This window comes from Diplotaxodon limnothrissa, linkage group LG6 (genome assembly GCF_057381915.1).
Source record: "Diplotaxodon limnothrissa isolate DT_005_m linkage group LG6, D_limnothrissa_male_GT1.1, whole genome shotgun sequence".
NCBI classification, from domain to species: domain Eukaryota; kingdom Metazoa; phylum Chordata; class Actinopteri; order Cichliformes; family Cichlidae; genus Diplotaxodon; species Diplotaxodon limnothrissa.
In genome coordinates this window covers 20,812,389-20,837,803 of record NC_140601.1, presented here as the reverse complement: position 1 = coordinate 20,837,803, position 25,415 = coordinate 20,812,389, and the positions used below count along the sequence as shown (strand labels likewise).

General features: G+C 44.3%; 1 protein-coding gene across 1 annotated transcript; it reads left to right on the top strand.

The window, feature by feature from the left end:
• The first annotated feature begins 8,478 nt into the window (after positions 1 to 8,478).
• Positions 8,479 to 24,982, top strand: smox (spermine oxidase). Its single transcript, XM_085356929.1, has 7 exons — positions 8,479 to 8,557; positions 15,763 to 15,997; positions 17,858 to 18,084; positions 20,334 to 20,507; positions 21,683 to 22,403; positions 23,734 to 23,894; positions 24,679 to 24,982. Exons 2-7 carry the CDS (start codon positions 15,790 to 15,792, stop codon positions 24,829 to 24,831), a joined length of 1,644 nt encoding a protein of 547 aa, XP_085213055.1. The 5' UTR covers positions 8,479 to 8,557; positions 15,763 to 15,789; the 3' UTR covers positions 24,832 to 24,982.
• Positions 24,983 to 25,415: the final 433 nt, after the last annotated feature.

The window sequence follows — 25,415 nt, the reverse complement described above, 5'->3', positions numbered from 1 at the left end:
ATCGCGATATTTCATTTTCCTATCGTTGCCTAACATTATACCGGTATTACCGTGAACGGTATAATATGGCCCAGCCCTAGCCGCCCCCAACTTTGCGGAGCAAAGGTGCACTTCACTAGGAAGGTCAGGCAGTAGACTCCGGTGGAAGAGCTGGAAGTCTGATAAGTCGTGCCACTGATCGTGTATATGTCTTGTCTCCAACCTTTATCTGAACGGTTCGAACCCTGCCATCTGCTCCAGGGATTACTTGGCTGACCTTACCAACTGGCCATAGGGCACGAGGGAGCTGCTGGTCCACAATGAGAACGATAGTGCCAACAGTCAACTCATCTCTTTCCTGCTGCCATTTGTGCCGCATCTGGAGTGAAGGTAGATAATTCCGGATGTAGTGGATCCAGAATTGATCCGCCAAGGCTTGACATTGTCTCCACCTACGACGGCTCAGGAGTTCTGCTTCTGGGTAGACGACCTGTGGCATACCGGAATCAGGCCGCCCCATCAACAACATGTTTGGAGTGATCGGATCAATGTCTGCTACGTCTGAGGAGACATAACCTAGCGGCTTAGAGTTGATGATGCTCTCTACCTCGCTGAGTATCGTCCTAAAGACTTCCTCGGTGACATGCTGCGAGCCGAGAATAGTATGCAGCGCAGACTTGATGGAACGAATCTCCCGTTCCCAGGAACCACCGAAATGTGGAGCCTTTGGAGGGTTGAAACGAAAATGAATCTGCTGGCTGGCCAACTGTGACTTCAGAGCTGGGCCGAGTGCGTTGAAAGCCTCCTGGAGTTCAGAGCTACCACCTCTGAAGTTGGTACCTTGATCCGACAGCAGTTCGAAGGGCTTCCCATGTCTCGAGATGAAACGATGCAGTCCCATCAGGAATGAGTCAGTGTCCATGCTGGCAAGCAGATCAAGGTAGACTGCGTGGGTCGTTAGGCATTTGAAGATGATCCCCCACCGTTTCTCTGTACGCCGCCCCATCTTGACAAGGTATGGGCCAAAGCAATCCACCCCAGTTGAATAGAAGGCTGGGCGATGAAGTCTTAAACTGGATAATGGAAGGTCAGCCATCTTGGGAATGACCGGCTGGCTGCGCCACCTCCTGCATTCAGGACAGTTGTACTGGTGCTTCCGGACGGCCTCTCGTCCTCGAAGTATCCAGAATCTGCGCCGGAGCTCAGCAAAGACCCTCTCGGAGCCCGGGTGAGCAAGCTGGCGATCGCAATCCTGGACGATGAGCTTTGTGATAGGATGCTGAGGGTCAAGAACGACAGGATGCAAGATGTCTTGACTGAGGGTTTCACATCTGCGAAGCCGCCCCCCTACCCGAATCAGTTGAGCCTCTGGGTCATACTCAGGAGCTAAGGCAAGTAGGCGACTGCTGGCAGCTACCGGTTTGTGAGATGACAGCCGAACAAAATCTTCAGGGAAACTGTCTTCCTGTACCTTCCGGAGGAGTGCTAACTCCGCTTGCCTGTAATCCTCTGCCGTGGGTGTCGAGTCAGCAGCTGTCCCATGGACAGCTCAAACGTAAGCTTCCAGCAAGGTCTGGTAGCCACTGAAAGAACCAACATCAGGTAGATGTGGATCAGGTATTCTGGTGATGTTCCCACAGAAGCTCTCCTTCCGCAGCTCTGATGAATCATCAAGGGAAACGTGGTTCGGGAGCTCCGGGCAGTATGATGCCGCCTGCCAGAGAAAAGGTGGGCCCCGGCGCCACCGATGATGAGAGGTGAGCTGTGAGAGCCGTAATCCTCGAGTGATGTCGTCGGCAGGATTGTCGCCTGATCTGACATATCTCCACAGGCTCCCTTCAGTTAGCTCTTGAATATCTGCAACTCTAGAGCCCACAAAGATCTTGTAGCGGCAGGATTGGGACTGGAGCCAGTTCAGGACTGTAGTGGAGTCGGTCCAATAGACAATGCTTGAGATATGAAGGGTGAGTTCCCTCTTGAGGACGGCAGCAAGCTGGGCTCCCACATGAGCAGCACAGAGCTCCAACCTCGGAATGGACTGTTGACGGACGGGAGCAACTCGAGATCGGGCAGCTAGGAAGGCTACCTGGATTCCCCCCATATGATCTTCTGTCTGAAGGTAGGCTACAGCTCCATATGCCTTCTCAGATGCATCGGAGAAGATGTGGATGCTCTGCTTGCAAAGGGATGGGTCTGTCTCTGGCTGCACGTAACAACGTGGCAGGGAGACATCAGGGAGCTGAATCAATTCACTTTCCCATGCATGCCACAGCTGCAGCAGGTCGATTGGCAGATTTGGATCATCCCAGTCTCTCCTTTTCCTCCAGAGATGCTGCACCAGGATTTTGGCCCGAGTGGTGTAAGGAATGAGAAGGCCAAGCGGATCATACTGCTTGGCCAGAACCCGATAGATGTTGCGCATTGTGGGCTCCACCAACTGCTCAGTGTGCCGAATCTGATATCTGAGCTCGTCAGACTGACAGTGCCATTGCAGGCCCAGAGTCCGCTCTGGTACATCAGTCCCATCGGGGGAAAACCACAGTTCACTGCTCTGTGAGACTGATCCAGGTGGCATATGACTGATGAGTTCTGGGTAGTTGGAAGCCCACTGTCGTAATTCGAAGCCACCGGTGAGCAGCAACTGCTGGATTTTGTTAACCAGTTGCTGGGCTTCGGGAAATGATGCGAAGCTCTGGAGGAGATTGTCAACATAGAAACATTTCTCCACTGTGTGACGGGTATCCTCGCTGGGGCTGCTGTGATCCAGAACGTGCCGCTGCAGAGCATAGGTGGCACAGCAGGGACTGCATGTCGTCCCGAAAGGCAACACTTGCCATTCGTAAACCTCTGGTTGCCTCGTGCGATCCATATCTCTCCAGAGGAACCGGAGGAAGGGCTTGTCCTGAGTCAAGAGGCGGACCTGATGAAACATCCCCTTGATGTCACTGCTCACTGCAATGGGATACTCCCGGAAGCGAAGTAACACACCCAGGAGCGTCGAGCCCAGGGTAGGACCAGGTAGGAGATGCTAATTCAGGCTGTTACCATTGTGCACGAAAGAACAGTTGAAGACAACGCGATCCTTGCCATTATGCTGAACCATGTGGTGTGGTATGTACCAGGTGCTACCATCCATCTCCATGTCTGCGATGGTCAGTTTACTCACATAGCTTGCATCCACCAGCTTCTGAATTTCCTGGTTATAGGTGGCTGCTTGTACAGGCGTCTTCAGGAGGCGCTTCTCCGTAGCTCGCAGGTGACCCAAGACAGAGTCCTTAGTGGAATGAAGCGGGACTGGTTCCTCTTTCCACAGCAACGGGGTGGCATACCGGTTGATACCATCCACCTCCACTCTAATGGTCTTCTCCTCTAGCATCTTGACAGCCATGGTATCCTGTTTTGAACGTGTGGCCACCTTCTCATTCTGGTATGGGAGAACATCCATCTGCCAGAGCTTGGCTACATTACTGAGAAGTTCAGCACTGGGAGTCAGGGTGCTTGTGAGTAGACACTGAGGAGTGGAGGCTTGATGTAGAAGAACCTTGGCTGGACCCTGCAGAGTCCAACCCAGCCGTGTCTTGAGTGCAGCTGGTCCTCCCCGTGGACCCAGATGGACAGGCTCTATTGGAGTCAGGAGATGTGGGTAGTCAGAGCCAATCAGCAATAATGGTTGAGCTTGGTGGAATGAATGAAGTGGAAGACTTCGCAGGTGGCGGTAGGACCTTTGCAGTGCATCAGCTGGATGTGAGTGTTTGGCAAGCCCAAGCTCAGTGGCAGTGAATGCTCTTTGGATCCGGAACCGTCTCCGAGGGTCAGTGGCGGAGGCTATAGAGAAGGAAACGGAATGTCCTTCCACCGTTCTAATATCTTGTCGGATGGTTCGGAGCGCCAACTCCTCCCTCTTTCCCTGAAGGCCCAGCTCTTGGGCAGCACTGTGAAGAAGGATTGTGCGCTCTGACCCATCATCTAGGATGGCATATGTCTCTAGCTTCATTTTGCCATTATAGAGGCACACCCTGACCATTTTCAGTAGCACACAGCTGGTCCCCCATGTTGGATCAACGTAGTACGTGACGGGTTGGACAGCTTCCTCCGCCGGTCTGTCAGAACTAGTGGATCGCGATGCATTAATCTCATGGAGTGTCTCCAAATGCACCTGATTGCATTGCTGGCATCTAGCTTTCAGGTAGCATTGCGCCTCTGGATGGTCCCTTCCACATCTCCAGCACCGCTTGCCTGTCTGAATCCAAGACAACTTCTGCTCTATATTGAGCTTCTTGAAATCTGTGCACTGATTGAAATAGTGCTGAAGATTATTACAGAAGGGGCAGAATTTCTTTGGCTTCCCCAATTTGGAAACTGGACGTGATGCCTGTTTTGGAGGCTCTGGGCCTTTAGCAGGAGGGTCGTAGCCCAATAAGACGGTTGTGGTTGCCGCTGCAGATCTCTGCTTGGGTCTGGCACCCTTCCCACGATCCACACGTGGCTCTCGAGGTTGCTGATGATGATGGAAATACACATCATCATCTTGGATGCGGACTTCATATTCAAGCCACTCTGCCAAATCTGCTAAGGTTGGGATGGGTGTCTGAAGAGGATTGATGAACCGCTTAAACTGCGCTCGAAGACTGTGTGGCAGTTTGGACAGCAGTCTGGTGACGTGTGACCCACACTCTAGTTCTGCTCTCCCCTCTTTCCCAAGCTGTTCTAACATTCCCACAAGAGCCCTCACTTTCAGGGCGAAAAGACGGAACGCTCGGCTGTCACCACTTCGCACCGGAGACTCTGACAACACGTCAGTGATCCGCTGCAGGGCAAGTTTGTGAGGTTGACCATACAGCTCTATCAGGGATGACATGGTCTGGCTGTATGGATAGCGACTATTGCTGTAGGAATCGGCAATAAGGAGGGCGTCTTCCAACTTGAGGTGATCGACTAGGATCTGGTACTTGAAACGTTCAGTTGCATCGTGAGGCAGGATATTGTCAAGGGCCATTCGCAAACGAGCGAACTGGCTGGGGTCATCAGACGTGAAGTATGGAATGTGTGGTGTTGGTCCCCGGTACACGGTCTCTGTACTTGGTAGAGGTTCGTGCTGACCATATTTCCCCCAGGCTTTGGAATCAGTTGGCGGCCAGCGAGGCGGGTCCCCAGTCATCTCCCAGAAGCTTTCTGGTTGTTGGCGCTGAAAGGTGTATGGCTCTGCATATTCAGGGGTGACCTGCCTCTTCACACATGCTCCAGGCCCATACTCGTCCTTCACGTTAATTTTCCCGACCTGTTCAGTCACAGGAAGTTGACTGTACTGATAAGGTGACGTACATCTGAAAGGACCTGAGGCTGCTGCACTAGCAGGAATTTCTGATACCGGAGGTGGTGGAACAGGGAATGGCTCAGCACTCTGAGGATCAAGTGGAAGTGATGCCTCTGGCCAAGGTAAATCCTGTATGTCATCCTCTGGTATGTGAAAGGAACGTACCGTGTGTGGGTAGTGTCTGGAGGCATGGTCAGGATGAGGAGACTGAGGCATGGAATCAGTCCACAAGGACTGCCTCTGGTCCTGGGTACGGGGGCCTAATGCAGAAGGTTGGGGAGCTGGTGACGTCTGGAGGGCTGAGGACCGGAGAGAGAGGGCACCAAGCAGAGTCTGAACCTCTCGTCTGAGCTGATTATTATCTTCCTGCATTTCTCTCAGTACTGATAATACCACGTCTGAGGTGCCATGCTGAGAAGTCTGGTCAGCTGGAGTGGCTGAGGTGTTGGGATGTGCCCCATGGTCATCAGGGGACTGGTTGTGCGACACATGCACCTGTGGTAGTGATCTCCTCGGCAACTGCACCAAGAAGTCATCGAGGTAACGAGGCCGATGACCATCGCGACGACGACGAGGAGTGGATGAGAAAGCCATCTTGCCTGTGAAACTGTAAATCCGGCTCGAAGGACCATGTAATGGAGGAGGTCACTGTAAGTGGGATGGACTTGACCTCCTGACTATGACTGATGTAGATGATAAGGTGCTGACTCTAAGAATCCACAATCTCAACAGGGTTGTCCGATAAGAACAGATGGCATATCCACAAAATCCACTGCCACTCAGGTATCTGTCGTTCACTCATTTATTTAGCAAGAATCCGAAGCACACATCCATAATGTGAGTGAGGGGATTTAACAGACTGTAAAATGCTATATGCCGTGTGGTGAGTGATGGTGTGGTTTAGTCTCATGGACGCACACCGCTAACAGCATTAGAAGGAACGAAAATCCACACGGTGAGTAAACTCTGCTGACTCTTCCCACCTGCAGCTCCGACCGAACTCTCTGCGTCGACGTGTGCGTAGTGATGAGGTAGAATTGTGTCTTCTGATTGGCGAAGAGAATGGGTTGCCTCACCGCTCATTGGCTAAACGGCAGCAGTATGCTGATATCTTACTCCGCAGATGTGGCTCCGTTCATGAGTTCTGTGAACTGGCTGGCCTTTTGTACACACACGGTGCAAAATCTCAAATAAATTTTAAACTGCTATTCCTACTCTGGATTGTTCATTATGTACAATGAATCCAGCTCTGTGAAAAATATACAATATATTAAAAAAAAAAAAGCCAAAGTTATGAACACTTACAGATAACAGTAAATTTTTACACTGAACCTTCAGGCCTGGTTCAACTAAAGGCCCAGACCTGAATACAAATTGAAAATTTGTACTGATGCTCTCAGCATTTTATTACATGGAGGGCACAAAATTAGTCTCAATAAACACATCCATCAAAGCCTCATCAGCCAAGCTGTGATTAAAACTACAAAAATAAAATAATTTTTCTATGAGTTAAAACTACAACAGCCTGGTTATGTCGATGGGCACATCCTTAAACTAATACTGTTGAAGTACTATTTCATTTTAATAGAGCATTCAGACTGTCTTCATTTAGCCACACTTGCCCACTCTCCCGTGTTAAAAGCGCTCCAGATCTGTCAGACTGTGAGGGCATCTCCTGTGCACAGCCCTCTTCTCACAGCCTCACAGATATTTCTACTGGATCCAGGTCTTGGTGTTAGCCTTGTTCTGGTGACGCCATTCTTTTCATGATTTGAAAGCATGCTTTGGATTGTTGTGCTGAAGGTCATTCAGCATCCTTTATGTAAGACTTCCCTCTTTACGAATAACTTTTTTAAAATTGCAGTTCAGCCAACATTTAAAAGATTTAGATAAAAAAAAAAATCACATGTAACACAGGTCATCAGACACGTGGCGAAAGAAATCACATGTAACACAGCTGACGCGAGACAGACAATTGATCAGACACATGTGGATAAATACCACTGTTATGGTAGCTGTGTGGTGGCCTATGTCACTGTGTTCAGTCTCATGCCCCTCCAAAGTCCAACACACTGTGACTTGGTGCTCTGACCCCCATGAAGTTAACTCATATGTTTATGACAAAATTTCATCAACAGCAAAATGCAACAAATCCTGGTGTAGAACACCAAAACCAATTTTGGCTCAAATTTTCTCTGTCAGATTTGGATAGCCATCGGTTGTAACATCTACCCATTTGTCCCTGTCTGTTCAAGCATGCAGTTATCTCCAGGAACCTTTCAGTGAGTGCATTGGTGCCAACTCCATAATCTCAAACTCATTTGTTAACCCACATACAAATATGAGTAACTAAGGTGTCTAGGGTACAATAACCAAAGGGCTGGATGTGACCCAGGGGCCGTGCAAAGCCCAGGTCTGATTATGTGACTCTGGGGCAAACTGTTCATGTTTTAATGATTATTTTCACTGTTACACCATATTTTCTCCACTTTTAGATGACTGTCTTCACTATCTCACACAGTATACCGTATCTAATGCCTTAGAATATCATTTGCACCCTTCTCCTGACTGATACCATATCTTTCAGCAATGCTTTGTAAGCTCTTTGTAAGATGCAACCAAGTAAAGTCAGAAAAGTCTCAGGACAGCTGATCTTTGACTTTAATCAGCCACACTGGTGGCAGGTGTGTTCTGACTACTATTTAACATGAATTTGAATCTGATTGTTTATTTTGAACACAGTCATATCCTGACAGTATAGATAGATATTGGTGTCTTTTTTTACATCACAAAAAAACTTCCATTATAACAGGGCTGTGCAGATCCTGATGATTGAAATCATACACTATCCATCAGATGCATGTAAGTAAAATCTATTTATATAGCTCTCTTTAAGACAAGAAACCAATCACAACGTGATTTACGGAGGTCTTAGTAAAAAAGACGACTACTACACGGTCAAAAATAACACACATGAACCAAGTAAAATGACGCGGAACGCAACGTTACCCGAATGTCTGTCTGAATAGATGAGCATGTGTGTGCTGTCTGTACAGCCCACAGCTCTATGGGCACAGGCGGAGCGGGGGGCAGGTCTGTCGTCATCGCTCCTGCTGCATTATTAATGAGGAGGCAGCGCCACGGAAAAACTGGCTCCTTCTGGTTTCCAGGCATAAATACAAAGCGCAGCCGGTCTGAGGAAAAAACGGCACAAAGGAAAACGGAGCGCTCTGAGGTTTTACAGCTAAAGACCAAGAGAGTCAGGTAACCAGCTCTTCTACTAAAGGGAAAAAACTGACATATTTGACAAGTTATTATTCAGCAGCGGGACGGTAAAGAGGACCGCCGTGATTTTAATTGTTAACGTAAGGGGGTGGAAAGAGGCTCTGTTATCTGTGGAAACACTGTGACAGCTCAGGGGGTCCTGAAGGCAACCGTACACACAAAACGTGACCCACTTGTTTGTGTTGAGAAAATATGAACGGGCACTGCTGCCTGTGTTTAAGCTCGCCGGTGGACGAGCACATCAGATGTTAGTTGATGTATCGCAGGTCTTTCTCTCTCTCTCTGTGTGTGTGTGTGTGTGTGTGTGTGTCGGGACAAAGTGCTCAGGCTGGAATAAGGTGGGTTTTTGCTTCTCGCTAAATGTCCGCTTTGAGGTGCCTTCAGGTGTTGTATGTTTGTTGTTGTTCTCACCATCACGTGTTGTCTTTCATAGATAATTAGTTAAAGTAACGCAGTAACGGAGTTTGCTTTGTTTCAAACTGCTGCCACTTTGGCATCACAGCTGAGCTATACGTGGCAGGGGGAGGCTTGTACTCCAGCTGATCCAAGCAGGATATCCACCAGGGAATCAAACAGTCTGATTTCCACAGATTTTTTTACCTTCTCTCTGCTCTGCTGCTTTTCTAATGATCTTTGAACTCGTTATCTTCAGTTTATCGGATTTTTTTCTAGACCTAATTAATTTTATTCTTAATCATTTACTTATTGATGAGTTCTATTTTATCAGCTTCTCACTTTCTCGTACTCCCCTTCTTTTTTTAAAAAAAAAATAATAAATTATCAATGAATCCATGAAAATGATTTAATAAATAAAGTTGTCCTTGCAGGTAAAAATGTTATATGTAAATCAAGGGGATTTTTACAGCTCGACAACCCCAAAAACAAAACCTGTTGTTAACCTCTGTCGTGATTTCCTACAAATATAGCTTAAAATACCTTTAATTGGTTTTCTCGCTTTACATGTTTTCTGATTTGTGAATTTTATGCTTTGACTCTATCAGTGGTCATTTGTATACCCTCTTTGTGCATCTCTAATTGATTTCATTAATTATTGGATGCAGCAGCATCTTAGGGCACGGCTCTCCTCTTTATCTGCATTTGGAGAAGAACAGTGTGGTGTATAAAGGGGCACGTCGGTGGAGTGTTTATGTCTTTGTGAGCGGGGTGCCTCCGGTCCTTCCTCCCAGCTTGGGAAATGTAGAGATGGGAGAGAAGTGTGGAATGTCTGGCCTTTGGCAACACCCCCCGCCCGACTACCCTTCATTTTTCTTCCCCCATCTTTTTTCATGTAAGGATTTAGAAATGTCCATTTCCATGCTACTACTCGCATGGGACCAAAAGAGGAAATGCAGATGTGAGTGTGGACACAGCTGGAAAGGGCTGTGTTCACAATTAAAGCGGAGAGGAAAGCAGTAAAGATGAGAGCCACGAATGTGCTCAGACTCAGTGATTTAAGACATTCCAGCCCAAGACTCGCCCTGCAACTTGACAAGTCCACCAGCACGCACACTGTACTGTAGATTGCTATTTCTAGGTCAATGGTAGCCCTACCCCCTCCCCTCCCCGTCTATTCTCCTCACTCCACCCCACCCTCAGCCGTCTATCTACCCAAGGCCAAGCCACACATTAATCTGCTCTAGTGGTGTAAAGCCTGGTGCGGTGACATGTGGCGAGTGTATTACCCAGCCATAGAATTACATGCTACCACGGAGTGATGCGCAATCTGTCAGTTCTGTGTGTGTGTGTGTGTGTGTGTGTGTGTGTGTGTGTGTGTGTGTGTGTGTGTGTGTGTGTGTGTGTGTGTGTGTGTGAGATTAAATGCTTTCCATCAATTAGATCATCATCCGTTCAGGTGAATTTTAACAGTGAAATAGGATTTCTTTTGTAGGTCAAGCCAGATTTCATCAGAGTTATTCTAGATGGGTATGTTGCACTTACATTTCAGCACAAAGAAGAAAATGAACCTTACATGATTTCCAACATGGCCTAAACCTGGTTTGGGATCTTGTTTTAGGCACAAGTTCCCCCACGTCTGAGTGTCTTAGTCCGAGTGTGTGGAGAAGTGGGGAGGGGGGAGACAAAGCCTGTAAAGTCCCAGTTCTGGAATATAGAGGGTAGATAGAAAGCATTTCTGAAAAATTAACAACTGGGACTGTCACAATGTTGTCATATACAACATTGGAAAGTGCTGACACAAGGTCAGCGTGTTAATGTGCGTCTCCTCCAAAGTGGTGGTCAGAGAAGCTGAGGCATTTATCATAATGTAAACAGTAAGTACAAGTCACACATGAAGGTGGGTCTTTATTGGTTGCTGGAGATGATTCACGTAGTTACTTGTGTTTTCTGTGGACTGTGTCTGAGGAAACGCTTGCGTAATTCATCCGTAGAAACTAGTTTAACATCATACACATTTGCATCATGTGAAATAAAGAATTTAGCTTAAAAGGTTTTGCACATACATACATATGATCAGAGGCAATGGGCTGAAGGATATAAACCAAAAGGTACCCAACTAATAGCTCACCAGCATCCTTTTCTCTTTTCTGTTGTTGTCATTGTGTTTTGTTTTCTGCCACAAATCAGTTTCCTGTGTGATGTTCAAACTTAACAGCTGCAGAATTAAAAAAAAATCAAAATCACATAATGCCACAAAAACGCATTTGTACACCACATTCTTAAACAAACTGCCTTTGAAGCAGCAGAGCAAAGAGACATGGTAGTTCCCGACTGGGTTTTAAAAAACCGAAAAAACCAAAAAAAAAACATTTTTGAGTCCTTCATGAATATATTATTGTTCCAGAAATACATAGAGCAGACTAACACCAACCTCTTTTAAAGCCTGTGAATGAGTCCATTCATGTTGATGCTGAATTCATATTTCAATTTTAGATTCTGGGAATGTAACTGATGATTGGTGTCATTGTTAAAACTGTTTTCTTGTTGTTGTTGTTTCTGTGTGCAGAGAGTAAATGGAACATTTCTCAGCTCAAAGCATTCATGGCTGGGATTAGTTTCAGAGAAAAAGGCAAAACTGAAACTCATTTAATACTTACAAAGATCCGATTCAGTGTTTTAATTGGTAGCTTGTTCACAAGTGCTAATGGAGAATGGAGTCAGTCGAGCGTTGTGCATGGATTAACCGCTTAATATTCTTATATGTTAGTAATAATACAGTTTGAGAAAATCAATAGATTATGTGTCCATGGATACTAGGGCTGCCACAAACGATTATTTTGATAGTCGACTAGTCACCGATTATTTATGCGATTAGTCGACTAATCAGATCATCATCCACTGGACGTAAAACTACAGCTTATTGCACCAGCAGCATCTGCTCTTATATAACTATCATTAGCTTACAGCTTTAAGCTTTTAAGGTGCTAACTAAAAATAAATGGTAAATGGCCTGCATTTGTATAGCGCTTTACTCAGTCCCTAAGGACCCCAAAGCGCTTTACACTACATTCAGTCATTCACCCATTCACACACACATTCACACACTGGTGACGGCAAGCTACATTGTAGCCACAGCTGCCCTGGGGCGCACTGACAGAGGCGAGGCTGCCGGACACTGGCGCCACCGGGCCCTCTGACCACCACCAGTAGGCAAACACGGGGTTAGTATCTTGCCCAAGGATATTTGGCATGCAGCCAGGAGGCAGCCTGGGATCGAACCACCGACCTTCTGGTTAGTGACTGACCTGCTCTGCCACCTGAGCATTTACCATAACTAAAAATAAAGACAAGATGATAGTTTATTCAATTTTAATGAAATTTGCAGATTGTTTCGGTAAAGTTTAATAAACTCCTTGCTATCTAAAATATAACAGGACACCGGAGTATATTCTCCAGCATCTCACACTTCTGATGATCAGCTGTCTGCTTGACGTTTATTCAGCTGTGTAAAAACTATAACTTTAATCTCAGCCAAACCGATTTACTCAGGAACAAATAAAATACTAAAAAAAAAAAAAAAAAAAAGCCAAACAACAACATTTTTAATTTATCTAAGTGACTCATATATATTTAACCTGAGTCGCGAAAGACGGCGGTGGGTTTGAAAACAATTTGCCGGGAGTCCGGTGTTCTCACGGCGCTAGTGACCTAGCCCCCGGCTAGCTATCGAGCTAGTGGGTAACAGACGTCTCCGAAAACGTCGGAGCGCTTTTGAAAATATGTGGTGTCCTGATAAACTGAGCCGATATTTGAGGTTTACACAGCTACATTCTCGCCTGAAAATATGTTAAACGTTTATTTTGTGACCCAGAAAGAATAATAAGAGTAATATTAAAACTAACTAGCTACCGCCATTGTTGGAAACTAAGCTGGGCCGCGCTATGAATTCTGGGACACAGCTGCTTCTTCTTCTTCGGGGTTTAACGGCAGCTGGCATCCTTGTACATGCTGTGCTGCCATCTTCTGTTTCAGTCCGTTATTACACTCTTAAATCCTGCTATTATTCCTGCGTCTTTTGCGATCTTACAAAGCTTCAAACGACACGTCGACTATTAAATCAGTCGTCGACGATTTTGATAGTCGACGTAATCGTGACTAGTCGACAAATCGTGGCAGCCCTAATGGATACACAATATTGTTCCAGTTTACAGAGTGTATAGAAAAGATAGACATAGCTTCTTGGTCTGAAAAGTAAAACCAATGTAAATGTGCCTCGAACCTGCACTCGTCAGATTGGGAATTGTGAGTGTGACAATCATCTGATTTCAAAACACGTGAAAATCCCAAATCCTGTTTTTCTAACAGTACGTATTTCGATTGTTACCAGTGAACGACTGCAGAATTAAAGCACTTTGAAATCAGATGTTTCTTTTTGATACACCCTGTACTTTTCTAATTGCTTTATGGTCTCCAGCATCTCAAAGGACAATAAAGAAGCATAAGCGTTATGGCGAGCTTATCTTGTGATTTAGAAGTCGCTGTCATAAGATTGTGGGGTGTATCTCAGTTTGCTATGCCAATCACACCCATTTTCAAAAAAAAAAAAAAAACCCCAGATAGCAGCGGGCAAAAGCTCAGCTTCTAGGCAGGACGGTGTCAGTGGGTGATGTCGTGGCAGCTGCATCCGTCTTTATATACAGTTTATAGTCTAAATCTGTAAATTCCAGCAAAACAAATAAACATCATCCACGGGGGAGAGGAAAATAAGAAGAAAATTATTTTATTCACAGTGTTGCTCCGTGATTTGAAACATTGCTGAAAAAAGAACCCCTCAAACATAGTAAATATTGGAAGAAGCCCCTGTTCTACAAATCCAGGAAGTCTGACCTGTATTCACGAGGAGGATCATGAAGTCAGGCCACATGTCATGTACTGACGGGCAGATTTGAGGGTTTAACGCACATCTGTTTCAGCCGTCGGATACGAGCGTTTCTCGTACAGATGTTCTGTCAAAGCTTGTGGTTTCCTCTCTGACAGCCTTTTTGTTCTTTGATCAGCTGATCTTGCAACTGAACTATCACTGCTCACAACTTTCTTACAACACAGTTCCTCAAAAAAACCCTCCAAAATCAAGTCAAAGTTTAATATCTGTGCAGAGGCCTATTGTGTGTCACAGTTATGTCTTTTTGCGGTCTGCAGAGTGCGTGTACGTCTTTCAGCTGGGTGGCCTCAAGCTAAACGAAACTCTGTCTATTTTCTAAACAGTATATTATGTACTGAACTCTCTCCGCTGTTGCTGTGGTAACAAAGCAGGGAGTTTTTTGTGTGTGTGTGTGTGTGTGTGTGTGTGTGTGTGTGTGTGCGCGCGCGCGCAGGCAGGATATGGGTTACCTCAGAAGACATTATGCTGATGCTTGTACAAGTCAGGAGTAGGAAAACAGACCTAAACGTTATCATATAATGGTGATAACTTTTGACCGATATATCTCCCATAAGGAACTACAGTGTTAGTTTGTAGTGACGTTCAGGAATGTCCTCCGTGCTGTTTCCCACACTCATCCACAGCTGTCCATACATCGATAGCGAACAGCCTTGTGTGGCTGAACAACAAGGTCGTCTGTGTGTTATGTCTTCACAGTCACGGTGTCTCTGAGCAGTTTCAGTTAAATTAGAGGGACTCTGGCAAGAAATGAGCAAGGGTTTGCTTTTGTGCCTTTGTATAGTCTATTCTCTGATGGAAATAACAGGGTTGTCTCATCGCTTCTAATTTGGCCTTGTGCTTAATAATAAACAGACACACTATGGGAAGGCAGAACATTAGCCGCATGGCATTAAGTTAATCACAGGTATAAACACAGCTGTAAATGTTGGTTATATTCACAGGAATGCCAATAAGCAGGACTTACCAGTTGTAAAATAGGTTGTGTGTGGCTTTATTTTTGTGTTAAAACAAGAACATACTTAGACCAACAAGCAGAGCACCAAAGAGGCCCAGATTTGACTCTGGTTTGAGGTCTACTGGTCAAAAAGTTCTGGTTTGGTTGGGTAGTGTGAATAAATCATCGTCTTGTGTATGCTACATTCGCTGAACAAGATCATTTTATTATCTTATTTTCACCACGTCCTTGTTATTCTTGTTATTCTGTAGGTAAAACTGGTGAGAGAGAATTTAAATTCCATTCTTTTTATATGTCTTTTTTTATATTTATCATCAATTCCTCTCCAAGGTAACTGCCTTTAACAAACCCTGCCACTTTTTTCTGTCATCGTCCTGAGGGTGGTGAAGTCATGCCCAGGCAATACGTTTGTCAGGCAGCCAACAGCACAGATGTGCAGGGCACACCTGTAAATGTTTTGGGTTTCGAAAAGTCCTCAAACTGAAATCATCACATGGATAGTCGCCGCAGGCTCTAAAAACAGGGTTTTGGAAGCTAAGAGTTTGACAGACTTAAAGCTGATCTTTCTTGATGTAGAACCTCTGAGCAAATTGGCACTTTACGAACACACGCACGCACAGATATACACATGTTGTGTTGCTGTTACACTTGTTTTACATGTACATAGCAAATTTGAGTTAAATAGCTTTAGACTTTATTGTCCTCTTGGGTAGTTTTGCTCTAAAGGTTCCAGTGTCAAGTAAAAAATGCACTCTCAGTAGTTTCCCTAACCTTTCCTATACATAGCAAAACTACATAATGTGGAGTTTCTGAGTTTTACATGTGTATTTGTCACCCTCCTGTCAGTGTCATCATTTGTAACTTGGTTCTTGTTCTTTGCTCTGTCCCCAGCCTTCATTGCAGAGGAGTTTGGACGGCATGCAAAGTTGTGAAATTTCCTCAGACAGCACTGATGATCCTCTTAGTAGCGGCCTACGTATTCATCGGCAGCCTCGAATAGTAGTGATTGGAGCTGGCTTGGCTGGCCTGGCCGCAACTAAGATCCTACTGAAAAACGGCTTCACTGATGTCTCTGTCCTAGAGGCATCGGACCACATCGGCGGGAGAGTTCAGAGCGTTCAGCACGGTGGGAGGATTTTTCTGTCTTAACCCAAAAATTAGCATCACACACTAATTGGGTTAACGGGTAGAATGGAGATCTCCAGTTGATTAAATCATGAAGTTCTATGTCAAGTTATATTATACGATGGGGCAAAGTCTCTAGAAAACCATTGTGCTTACTGGCAATCATTTGAATGGATCATGGACGAGGTCACTGGTTAAGTCGTTTGGAAAGCTTCTCTGTTTTGATTTTGTTTGGTTAATAAGAAGTCACATTACCCACACGAGTGTGATTAAGAGTCTAAGTTGGCTGTTAAAGATATTGGAAAACAGCAATTTATCAGCCCCGAGAGTGTGATTGAATCAACTTTATCCACTCAAGACAACATTAGAAAGCTGGCTGTTTATCAGCATGAGCAACTAAATTAGCATTAGCTAACAGATCATTACAAACTGTTTTAATATATGAAAATTGCTACATGTTGCACTTTTAAATGGATTTCAGTTTTATCTGTTAGCTAAAATATGAGGGCATCTAGCTTAACTTCACATAAACGGTGAATAAAATAGTTGGGCGTAGCCACCATCTCGTCACTCACACGTAAATGAAGTCCTGTTATGGTGAGCTGAGCATTTTCGCTGCTGCCGTCTTATTGTTCACTAAATGCACACAGTCCTGACCCAAGAAGGCATTTAGAATGAAAATAATTTACAAAATGTTTTATTATATGTAATCTGAAGCTAGTAACTGAGCCAATAGCCAAACAGCCCCTGTAGTTACGCGGCTGTTTGCTCAAAGGTCCTTGCCTGATGACCGTGTAAATGCCATAAGGCACTTCAGCACTGACTTCACCTGTCATACCTGGAAGCTACGTCCATCTTTATGGATGAAGCCCAAAAGCTTAAAAAAATTTTGATGAATGAATAAAACACAAAAACTTGCAAAATGGTTTCTGTAGGTAGCTAGCTACTAGCTTTAGGAAGCCACTTCACTTCACTGTTAAACAAAATGTGCTAATTAGGTAAACTGACCTAGCCATGTTCGTCTTAGCAGCGTCTTATTGATCTTATTTTAAACATACAGACCTGCATAAGGCCCCTTATGAACCCAATAACTGTACAGAAAAGGTTTTGAATTTTATGCCAGAAAAACTAAGTTAATAATTTTGCCCTATTTAGGTAAAAAAAATTTCCAGGTAACAGTTTAAAATCTGCTGAGGTTTTCCCAAGAAGACAATATTTGACATATGGTCAGTTTTTAACTTTGATTGGTTAGTTTCAGTTAAACTGTGCTGTTAATCAGTCATACAGTCGCACAATCAGGATTTCCTGAATATGCCAAAAACCGCACTTCCTCAAATGCATTTCTACATATTTTAGTGACGTTGTTGTGATTATCTTACAAAATCAACTGAACTGTGAGTCTTAGGCAAGAAAAATTTAGCCTTCCACTGATTTCCACCATGATGAATTCTTCTAACTGGCAAGAACAAACGAGCGGTTAATAAAAAGAGCCTGGCTCTGTGCGCATAAAAGGAGCCACATGTAAAAAACATGCACGCATTCGGTTACACGTAAGTCTATATGTTAGGTGCTGTGTTTGTGTGCTTGAGTGCGTGTGGTTACTTCTGTCGTTTTATCAAAAAGTGAACGCATACAGTGGGTTTGATGCTATTATCCTCAGAAAAGAAAATTCATGGTATTCCACTGGGGCTTTAGCTTTGGTATTTTAATTGCGTTGACCTACTTTTGAACTCTATAATTACCCAAAACTCCAGAGTGATTGTGCTTGAGCCAAGAAGACCGTATATACTGCATCACTCAGGGGCACTTAGGAGACCCTGTGTTCTTTAAATTAATCTCTATTGATTTTTCTGTACTACAGGAAAAGCAACTTTGGAGCTTGGCGCTACCTGGATCCATGGTGCCAATGGGAACCCAGTATACCACCTGGCGGAGGACAACGGGCTGCTTGAACACACCACAGATGGGGAGAGGAGTGTGGGACGCATCAGCCTGTACACCAAGAACGGTGTGGCTCACTACCAGACCAATGTCGGGAAGAGGATCCCCAAGGACCTGGTGGAAGAGTTCAGTGACCTGTACAATGAGGTGAGGGGACACATTTGCGCACAATTGGATGCACACATCAGCATGCAAAAATGGAAGTGTGCACGAACAGAGATGCTGGATGTTCAACCTGCATAACAACTCAATATGCAAGTGAAATTTTGCCACATATTGTCGGCAGTAGCCAGATTATATAAGGTCAGCAGTAACCATTGAAAAAACTCACTGTGCAGGCTCACTTTGTTCTAGCTGTAATCCATGATTTTAAATCCAGAATATGTTAGGCTGGATTAATAAGAATGTGGATTAAGTGATGCACAAGAGCAACGCATTTGTGCAGACATGGAAAAACAGGCTGGAACAGCTTCAATAAATTATTGTAGTGAGCAAGGTGATTTTACTGTAGCAAGTCTTCTCACGCTCATTACTTTTTCTTTTTCTTCTTTTTTTTTTACTGTTGTGTAAGTTGTTGTTTAAGTAGGTCACATCTGGAAAAGCACTTACAGAGAGAAGGTATAGCAGCACACACACATTTTTCTTTTCAGCATCTGTGCAGTGACGAATCTGAATTTTACAGCTTCGCAGATATGAGCAGAAAAAAGAGCTTTACATTATTTTAAAACCTGAAGATTTGTGGTGAATTGTCCTCTTACAGTGAAATGAGTCTATGCTGTTCAAATCACTCCAGTTTTCCAGCTCTTGTGAATATAGTGCATGCTTTGATGCACATTTGATTGCACAAGCTCTCTTGGTATTTGTGATGCGTATAAAAAATTGGTTTGACTTTGAAAGGGAAGTGATCCTGTGCAACTTTGCGGCCCGCAAAGTTGCACAGGATCACTTCCCTTTTACCACACGGTGTACTGTGATATCATCCAGCCCAGGCTGAGGAGTGATGTGGACAGGGGTGAACACTCTGTCACCCTTAATGATTATGGTCCGTGTCATATGAAGGTTGCTTCTTATGCCCTGTGCTGGGTTTCTCCTTGAGGTTCAGCATTGGTTACTGTCCCTTTCACATGTGTAATATTGAGTTGTTTCCTTAATGAATAAAGTTGAATATGTTTAATATTTATGTGGTATAGTTTAATTATTCTCTCTCTATTAGCTGTTAGGTCTTATTCATTCACTTGTAATATATTTATGCAGCAATCTAAAAGGTTTTTTTTATTGTATATCAAGTTAAATCAACCTTCATTTTTCACTAGAAAATCACTATGAAATGTCAAAAATCAGAATTTAATAAAAGCCAAATTCAGATCAGTGCTCCTGTCAGTTTACACTCACAGCACCTGCAGCCAGCAAAAAAGAAAAATGTCACAAGCAATGAAAACAAAAATAACTTCAGTGATTTAAGGAGCTTGGAAAGAAAAGCGTCTGGACTTCTTTAGGTTGCTTGAAGATGTTTCACCTCTCATCCGAGAAGCTTCTTTAGTTCTAGGGTCAAATGGTGGAGAGTCCCAGATTTAAACTTAGAGTCCCAGAGAGCAGCCATTTGGCTTTTCTACCTTTAAACCCTGTGGGAGTATCCCCCCCCCCCCCCCCAAAAAAAAGAGGGACAAAAGGGACCCCCTGATGATCCTCTACCTAATCACATGAGCCAAGGTGTGAAAACGGGTGTGGTTCAGTGATTATTCCTTGAGCGAAACGAAAAGTAGTTTGTAACAGTCAGCAAATAGCTCAGCATTGTGCACATGCTGATTTAAAACAGAGCTGGGAGAGAGATCAGAGCTAAGAAAATGACCAACACACATGCAATCAAGCAAGAAACCATCAGGCACAAGGGGAATTTGGGGGTTGGGAAGGTGAGGTAGAGTCAGGAAGTCAGTTGGAACCATTTGTACTTAGGCCCAAGCGTAACATTCAACCTGAAATGTCTAAACTCCAGTACATGGGCTGCATTCGGAAAGTCAGGGATTCATTAACTGGAAGTCGAGACAACAGCTTTGCGCTGTTATGTTTTGACTCAATACATGTTGATGCATAACTGATGTGGTCCTTACTGGCTGTTCTTTCTAGGAAATGGTTCATAATCAACATTGTGGAAGCACATTTTGTCAGCACACCAGCATTTCTTCATAGTGTCCTTTACCGCTGTCTTTGTTCTGCTTTTTACCGGCCTGTAATGTGTTGTAACTTGTTCTGTCTGTAGTGTTTCGCCATGATGCCAGTGTTTAGTCCTGCAAGTACAGAAATCTGGCCTGGACTGAAATAAACTGGTTTCTTTTAGTTCCTCATTTCACAATGCCCTGCTTTCTTTACATCGTTCCTTGCCTTTTGCTCTCGTTTAGGTGTACGAGCTGACTCAGGAGTTCTTCAAGAACGGGAAACCCGTCTGTGCTGAGAGCCAGAACAGCGTTGGCGTTTTTACACGAGACGTGGTCCGCAAGAAGATCATGTTGGATCCTGATGACTCTGACAGCACCAAGAAAGTCAAACTGTCCATGCTACAGCAGTACCTCAAGGTGTGCGTTGTTTCGTTTGAAGACAAACATTTGTAAATTTGGAGTCCTAGAAAATAACTGATACTCATGAACCCCGAAGCTTTGGTTTGTTTCCTTATCGCTGCCTATAATCCATGTAGCTATCAATGGACAAATAAATATTATAAATTAAAAAAAAAAAGGCACAGTGAGCGGCGTAAGTACAACTTGCAGATAAATAAAAACAATCTTGCTAACATACGTCATTTACATGGGAATGGGGCATCTGTCTGGTATGATTGCCATAGCAACCCTAATCTTTCATTCATAAAGTAGGCTAACATTGCTGTGGTTAGCATTTAGCATGGGCTAGCTGCCTGTAATTCACTTTAATCAGTTAAATTGGGGTGACAAGTCACAGCAATGATCACATTTTCCAGTTTAATGTGAGCCTGCATAGTCCACCTCTCAGGATACTGCTTAGTGATCACCCTGGATTGTTTTAATTGGGCTGAGCGATTCATTTTCCTAGAGACTACATGAGAATCTGGGACTGTTACTTTAACCTGCTGCCATTAACGGTCGCATCGCAGTAGCAGATCCTCTGCCTCCATCTTCCTCTTTTGTTACCATCCTCTTCTGTCGCCAATTAGCTCATAAAGGGATGAAGTCAATAACATGGCATAACAGTCCCAGTGTGTCATGTGTCCCCTAGGGAGATTTACTTGACCACAACTAGATAGACAAATAGATCTTGATTGACTGTCGCCTCACATAGTTGTTGAAAACATTAATTTTCTATCAACCCTGCAAGTAGTACAAGCAAAGCTATGCTAACCTAGCTCATTAGTGGCCTAGGTACATCCTCATAGAACTGAAGTTATAGCCTGTATAACTTTATATTTCAAAGTGAATATAAAGTGAGTGCATGTGGAGAAACGCAGCAGGGAAGCAAATGGCAAACATTAGGTAACTGCTGCCATACTGGTTCACCAGCTAATGAGCCAGAAGCAGGTGTAGCTGTCCTCTAAACCCTGTGTATTCCCAGTATGTTTAAACTAGTTAATTCATGCTGATTTGTTGAGTGCAGTAGCTGCAGAGATGACTTGCTGACACGCAGTAAATACTTTAATGGCTGCAGAGGTTTGATTTTGAATGTTAGCATTGCTACTTTAGTGACACCCGATCCTCTATGTTGATGTTGCATCATGTTTCAGGTGGAAAGTTGTGAAAGCAGTTCTCCCAGTATGGACGAGGTGTCCCTGAGTGAGTTTGGTGAGTGGACGGAGATCCCCGGGGCACATTATGTCATCCCTGAAGGTTTTATGAAGATCATGGAGCTCCTGGCCCAGGACATCCCCTCCCACACCATCTGCCTTCGCAAGCCGGTGCGCTGCATCCACTGGAACTACTCAGCCCAGCATCAGGAGGTGATCACTAAGAGCAGCGACGACAACCACAATGAAAACAACCACAGCAGCCAGCCTGTGATGCGGGGTCACCCTGTCAGCGTGGAGTGCGAGGATGAGGAGTGGATCATGGCCGACCACGTGATCGTGACGACCTCTCTGGGCGTGCTGAAGCAAAACCACGAAGCCATGTTCTCGCCCTCTCTTCCCGAGGACAAGGTCCTCGCCATCGAGAAGTTGGGCATCAGCACCACCGACAAGATATTCTTGGAGTTTGAGGAGCCCTTCTGGAGCCCCGAGTGTAACAGCATCCAATTTGTGTGGGAGGACGAGGCCCAACTGGAGCAGCTGGCCTACCCCGAGGAGCTGTGGTACAAAAAAATCTGTAGCTTTGATGTCCTCTATCCACCTGAGCGCTACGGCTACATGCTGAGCGGCTGGATCTGTGGGCAGGAGGCGCTGTACATGGAGCGCTGCGATGACGAAACGGTGGCCGAGACCTGCACTGAGCTGCTGAGGCGCTTTACAGGTGAGGGCATGTAGACGCAGATGTATAGAGCTTGGACAGTTTTACGCTCATAACAAGATATGCTATTCTTATGACTTTTTAAAACTGCATTTAAAATAGGATCTAGTTTAACTAACAAAGAACTATTGAGGACAAATAAGAGATCTCTACTTTTATAATCTTCACTTCTGTGGATTTAATAAACCAGGCAAATTCAGCTGTAACCTCCTTCTTTAATTCTAGTGAAGCCTTCACTAAGAATCAGTCATCTAAAACTAACACGGTTCAGTCTGAGGCTGTGAGTTCAGTGACTCATTTGTACTATGATTAAGGTTGGGTCATTGTACTTCATAGAAAGGAAATGATGTCACCTTTCAGCTGTGATGTAAGCACCTTTTTTTTTTCTGCAAAGAAAGGCTGAGAGATAATACCGCTGAATGACTCTGGTGCCTTCTTTGTGTTCGGTGAACAGCAGCTTACCAGTCTCGTGTCACCGCTCAGAGAGCTGATGTTGCACAAGGCAGAGAGTCATTTATTGTCACTGGGATTTTTAACCATCCCTTCTTTTATACATACACAAACAATCCAGTACTTGCTGCTATCAGTTACATGATGCACGTCACATCTTGCGCAACTGGGGAAAAAACAGAAGGCTGACTAACTGCTTCAAAGTGACTGGAAGCTAAAATGTAACACTCACTACTGTTTGGCAACTTGCATAAGGTAAGAAGTGCAGAGAGGAAAGGTCTCGGATTATATTCTACCTCAGAAGTAGGTCACAGAGACACTTACTGTCACTTCATGATAAGGTCAGTGGACTGTAATTTGCACAGAGAAGCCAAACACATACAGTCACTCCTCATTTAGGTCAGCGTGGTTTAATCCCTTCAGCTGTTTGCTTAATTGCATCACTCACTGGTGCCTCTCTGTTCGCACACAGTCACAAGTTGATTTGTGTTGGCAGATTAAACATCCAAGTGTAAAAGCTAGTCCAGGTTAGCTGCTGGTCTTTCATATAATTTTACCATTTTAGAGGTATCTGAAAAACATCTCAACAACTTGGAGTTGCTTTGAAATTGTTGTACAGACATTTCTTTCTTTCACACCTGATGATGATGGTGGCTCATGAAATGTCAACCATCAGTTATCGTTCTCTGCTTTTGTTGTTTTAGGGATGGTTTTTAAATCTTAGCATCCTAACCCACTGACATGGTAGCTCCTAAACATGTTGGATCTGCCACAGTGAGAGCTGAGACGGATAATAAGAGCAGCTATTGTCGACTTGCTGACTGTCATTGTCTTTTTATCTCAGCTGACTCCTTTGTCTTTCCACCCTTTCGTCCATCTCCAGGGAACCCCGACATTCCAAAGCCCCGGCGCATCCTGCGCTCCTCATGGGGCAGCAACCCGTACATCCGAGGCTCCTACTCCTTCACCAGAGTCGGATCCAGTGGTGCGGACTGTGAAAAGCTGGCCATGCCACTACCTTATGCCAATAGCACCAAGGCTCCAGTAAGAACTGCTTACATTACAGTTGCTAGATATTTAGTTGTCATTTATTGATTAGTAGACATCCTTTTTTTTTTAATGCACTACACAAACTCTTTGAGTAGAACAGTGCCATGTAAGTGCCAGTCTATTGACCATTTTACCACTTTTATCCATATACTGTATGTTGACTTTACACTTTTTCTTTATAATTATTTCCACAGTTCCCTTTCTAGAAAATGTTTTACTGATTATTTTATAGTTTGAAATCTTATATTTTTTACTTAGAAGCTGAACTGTTCTGAGTGTAGACGTTTGGGATGGCAGTGTTTTTGCCCTCATGGTTTGTTTACAACCTTCGGCCACACTCAGAGATCATGTGCCCAGTGTGGCCGCGTCATCACATACATGTCAGAGCCCAGCTGGTGCAGAGCGAATACAGCTGGTGTCAGGAGGGTCCGAAGTGCTGATTGCAGGCCAAAAGTCTAGACCATGAAACTCGATGCATTCTGGGTGAAAGGGAGAAGGGGCTAGGAGTGTGGGGGTGGAGGATCCGTGTGTTCACTTGACACTGCTGAAGGAACGGCATGACCCCCTTCTGCTGAAGTGTACAACCCTGGCAAAGTGAAATCCCGAGCCCTCAGGAAAGTTTCTGTAGCCTCCTACATGTGGAGCACTAACAAGGGAGTGAAATAGGAGCGAGTGCCTCAGGAGAAACAGAAAAAACCAACATGATGACATTGATGGATCGTGATTGAATCTCATTTTTGTTCCCTCTCTGGTTTCCTCTCCTCCCCTCTTTGCTCAGCCCTTACAGGTCCTGTTTGCTGGAGAGGCCACCCACAGAAAATACTATTCCACTACCCATGGTGCTTTGCTATCAGGGCAGAGAGAGGCCACTCGCCTGATGGAGATTTACCAGGACTTGAACAGCGCGGAAACCACGAAGCCTAATATATAAAAATAAATGAACCTCTGACTAGTGAAAAAAATACAAACCTGTTGAGTTGAAGCTTTTCATCCTGATGATTAAGTTATACTTAAAAGCATAGCTCGGGCATTATTACACCTGTAACAAATGACTTTTGTTTCTATTGTACTGTAGATTTGAATCATGCTAAATTTTTATTTGAGATGTACTGTTCAGAAGTTGCCAATGGTGCTGTCATTTCATTTCTTTATCATTCTTTTTTTAATCAGTAATTTAATGTTTATAATAACAGCATCTGTAATTTAACTTGTTTTTGTAAGTGCCTTCTGTACGTAATGCTATGTTATTTCGAAAATAATGAAAATACTAAACAAAAAAAATCGAAGGTTTTAACAAAATAAAAGTTTTATCATCATTTAATACGGTTTTGTTTTGTTTTCTTGATTCATTAAATTTATTAAACACACCAGTGGATGTGCAGATGTTCTCATTATTTTGAGTGAGAGGGAGCACAAAGTGGTGCACGTGGAAAGAAGAGGAAAAAGGCTCCAAAGTGACAGATGGTGTTAGAACAGGCCTCAGCCCAGCCTCCACTTCTGTTGGACAACACTGTC

What these genes read in the sequence shown, in the direction of transcription:
- smox (XM_085356929.1), top strand. Translation starts at nt 15,790, where the DNA reads ATGCAAAGTTGTGAAATTTCCTCAGACAGCACTGATGATCCTCTTAGT. An exon ending in TCAGTGACCTGTACAATGAG is followed by an intron (nt 18,085 to 20,333) that starts GTGAGGGGACAC and finishes GCTCTCGTTTAG; the next exon opens with GTGTACGAGCTGACTCAGGA. An exon ending in TGCTACAGCAGTACCTCAAG is followed by an intron (nt 20,508 to 21,682) that starts GTGTGCGTTGTT and finishes ATCATGTTTCAG; the next exon opens with GTGGAAAGTTGTGAAAGCAG.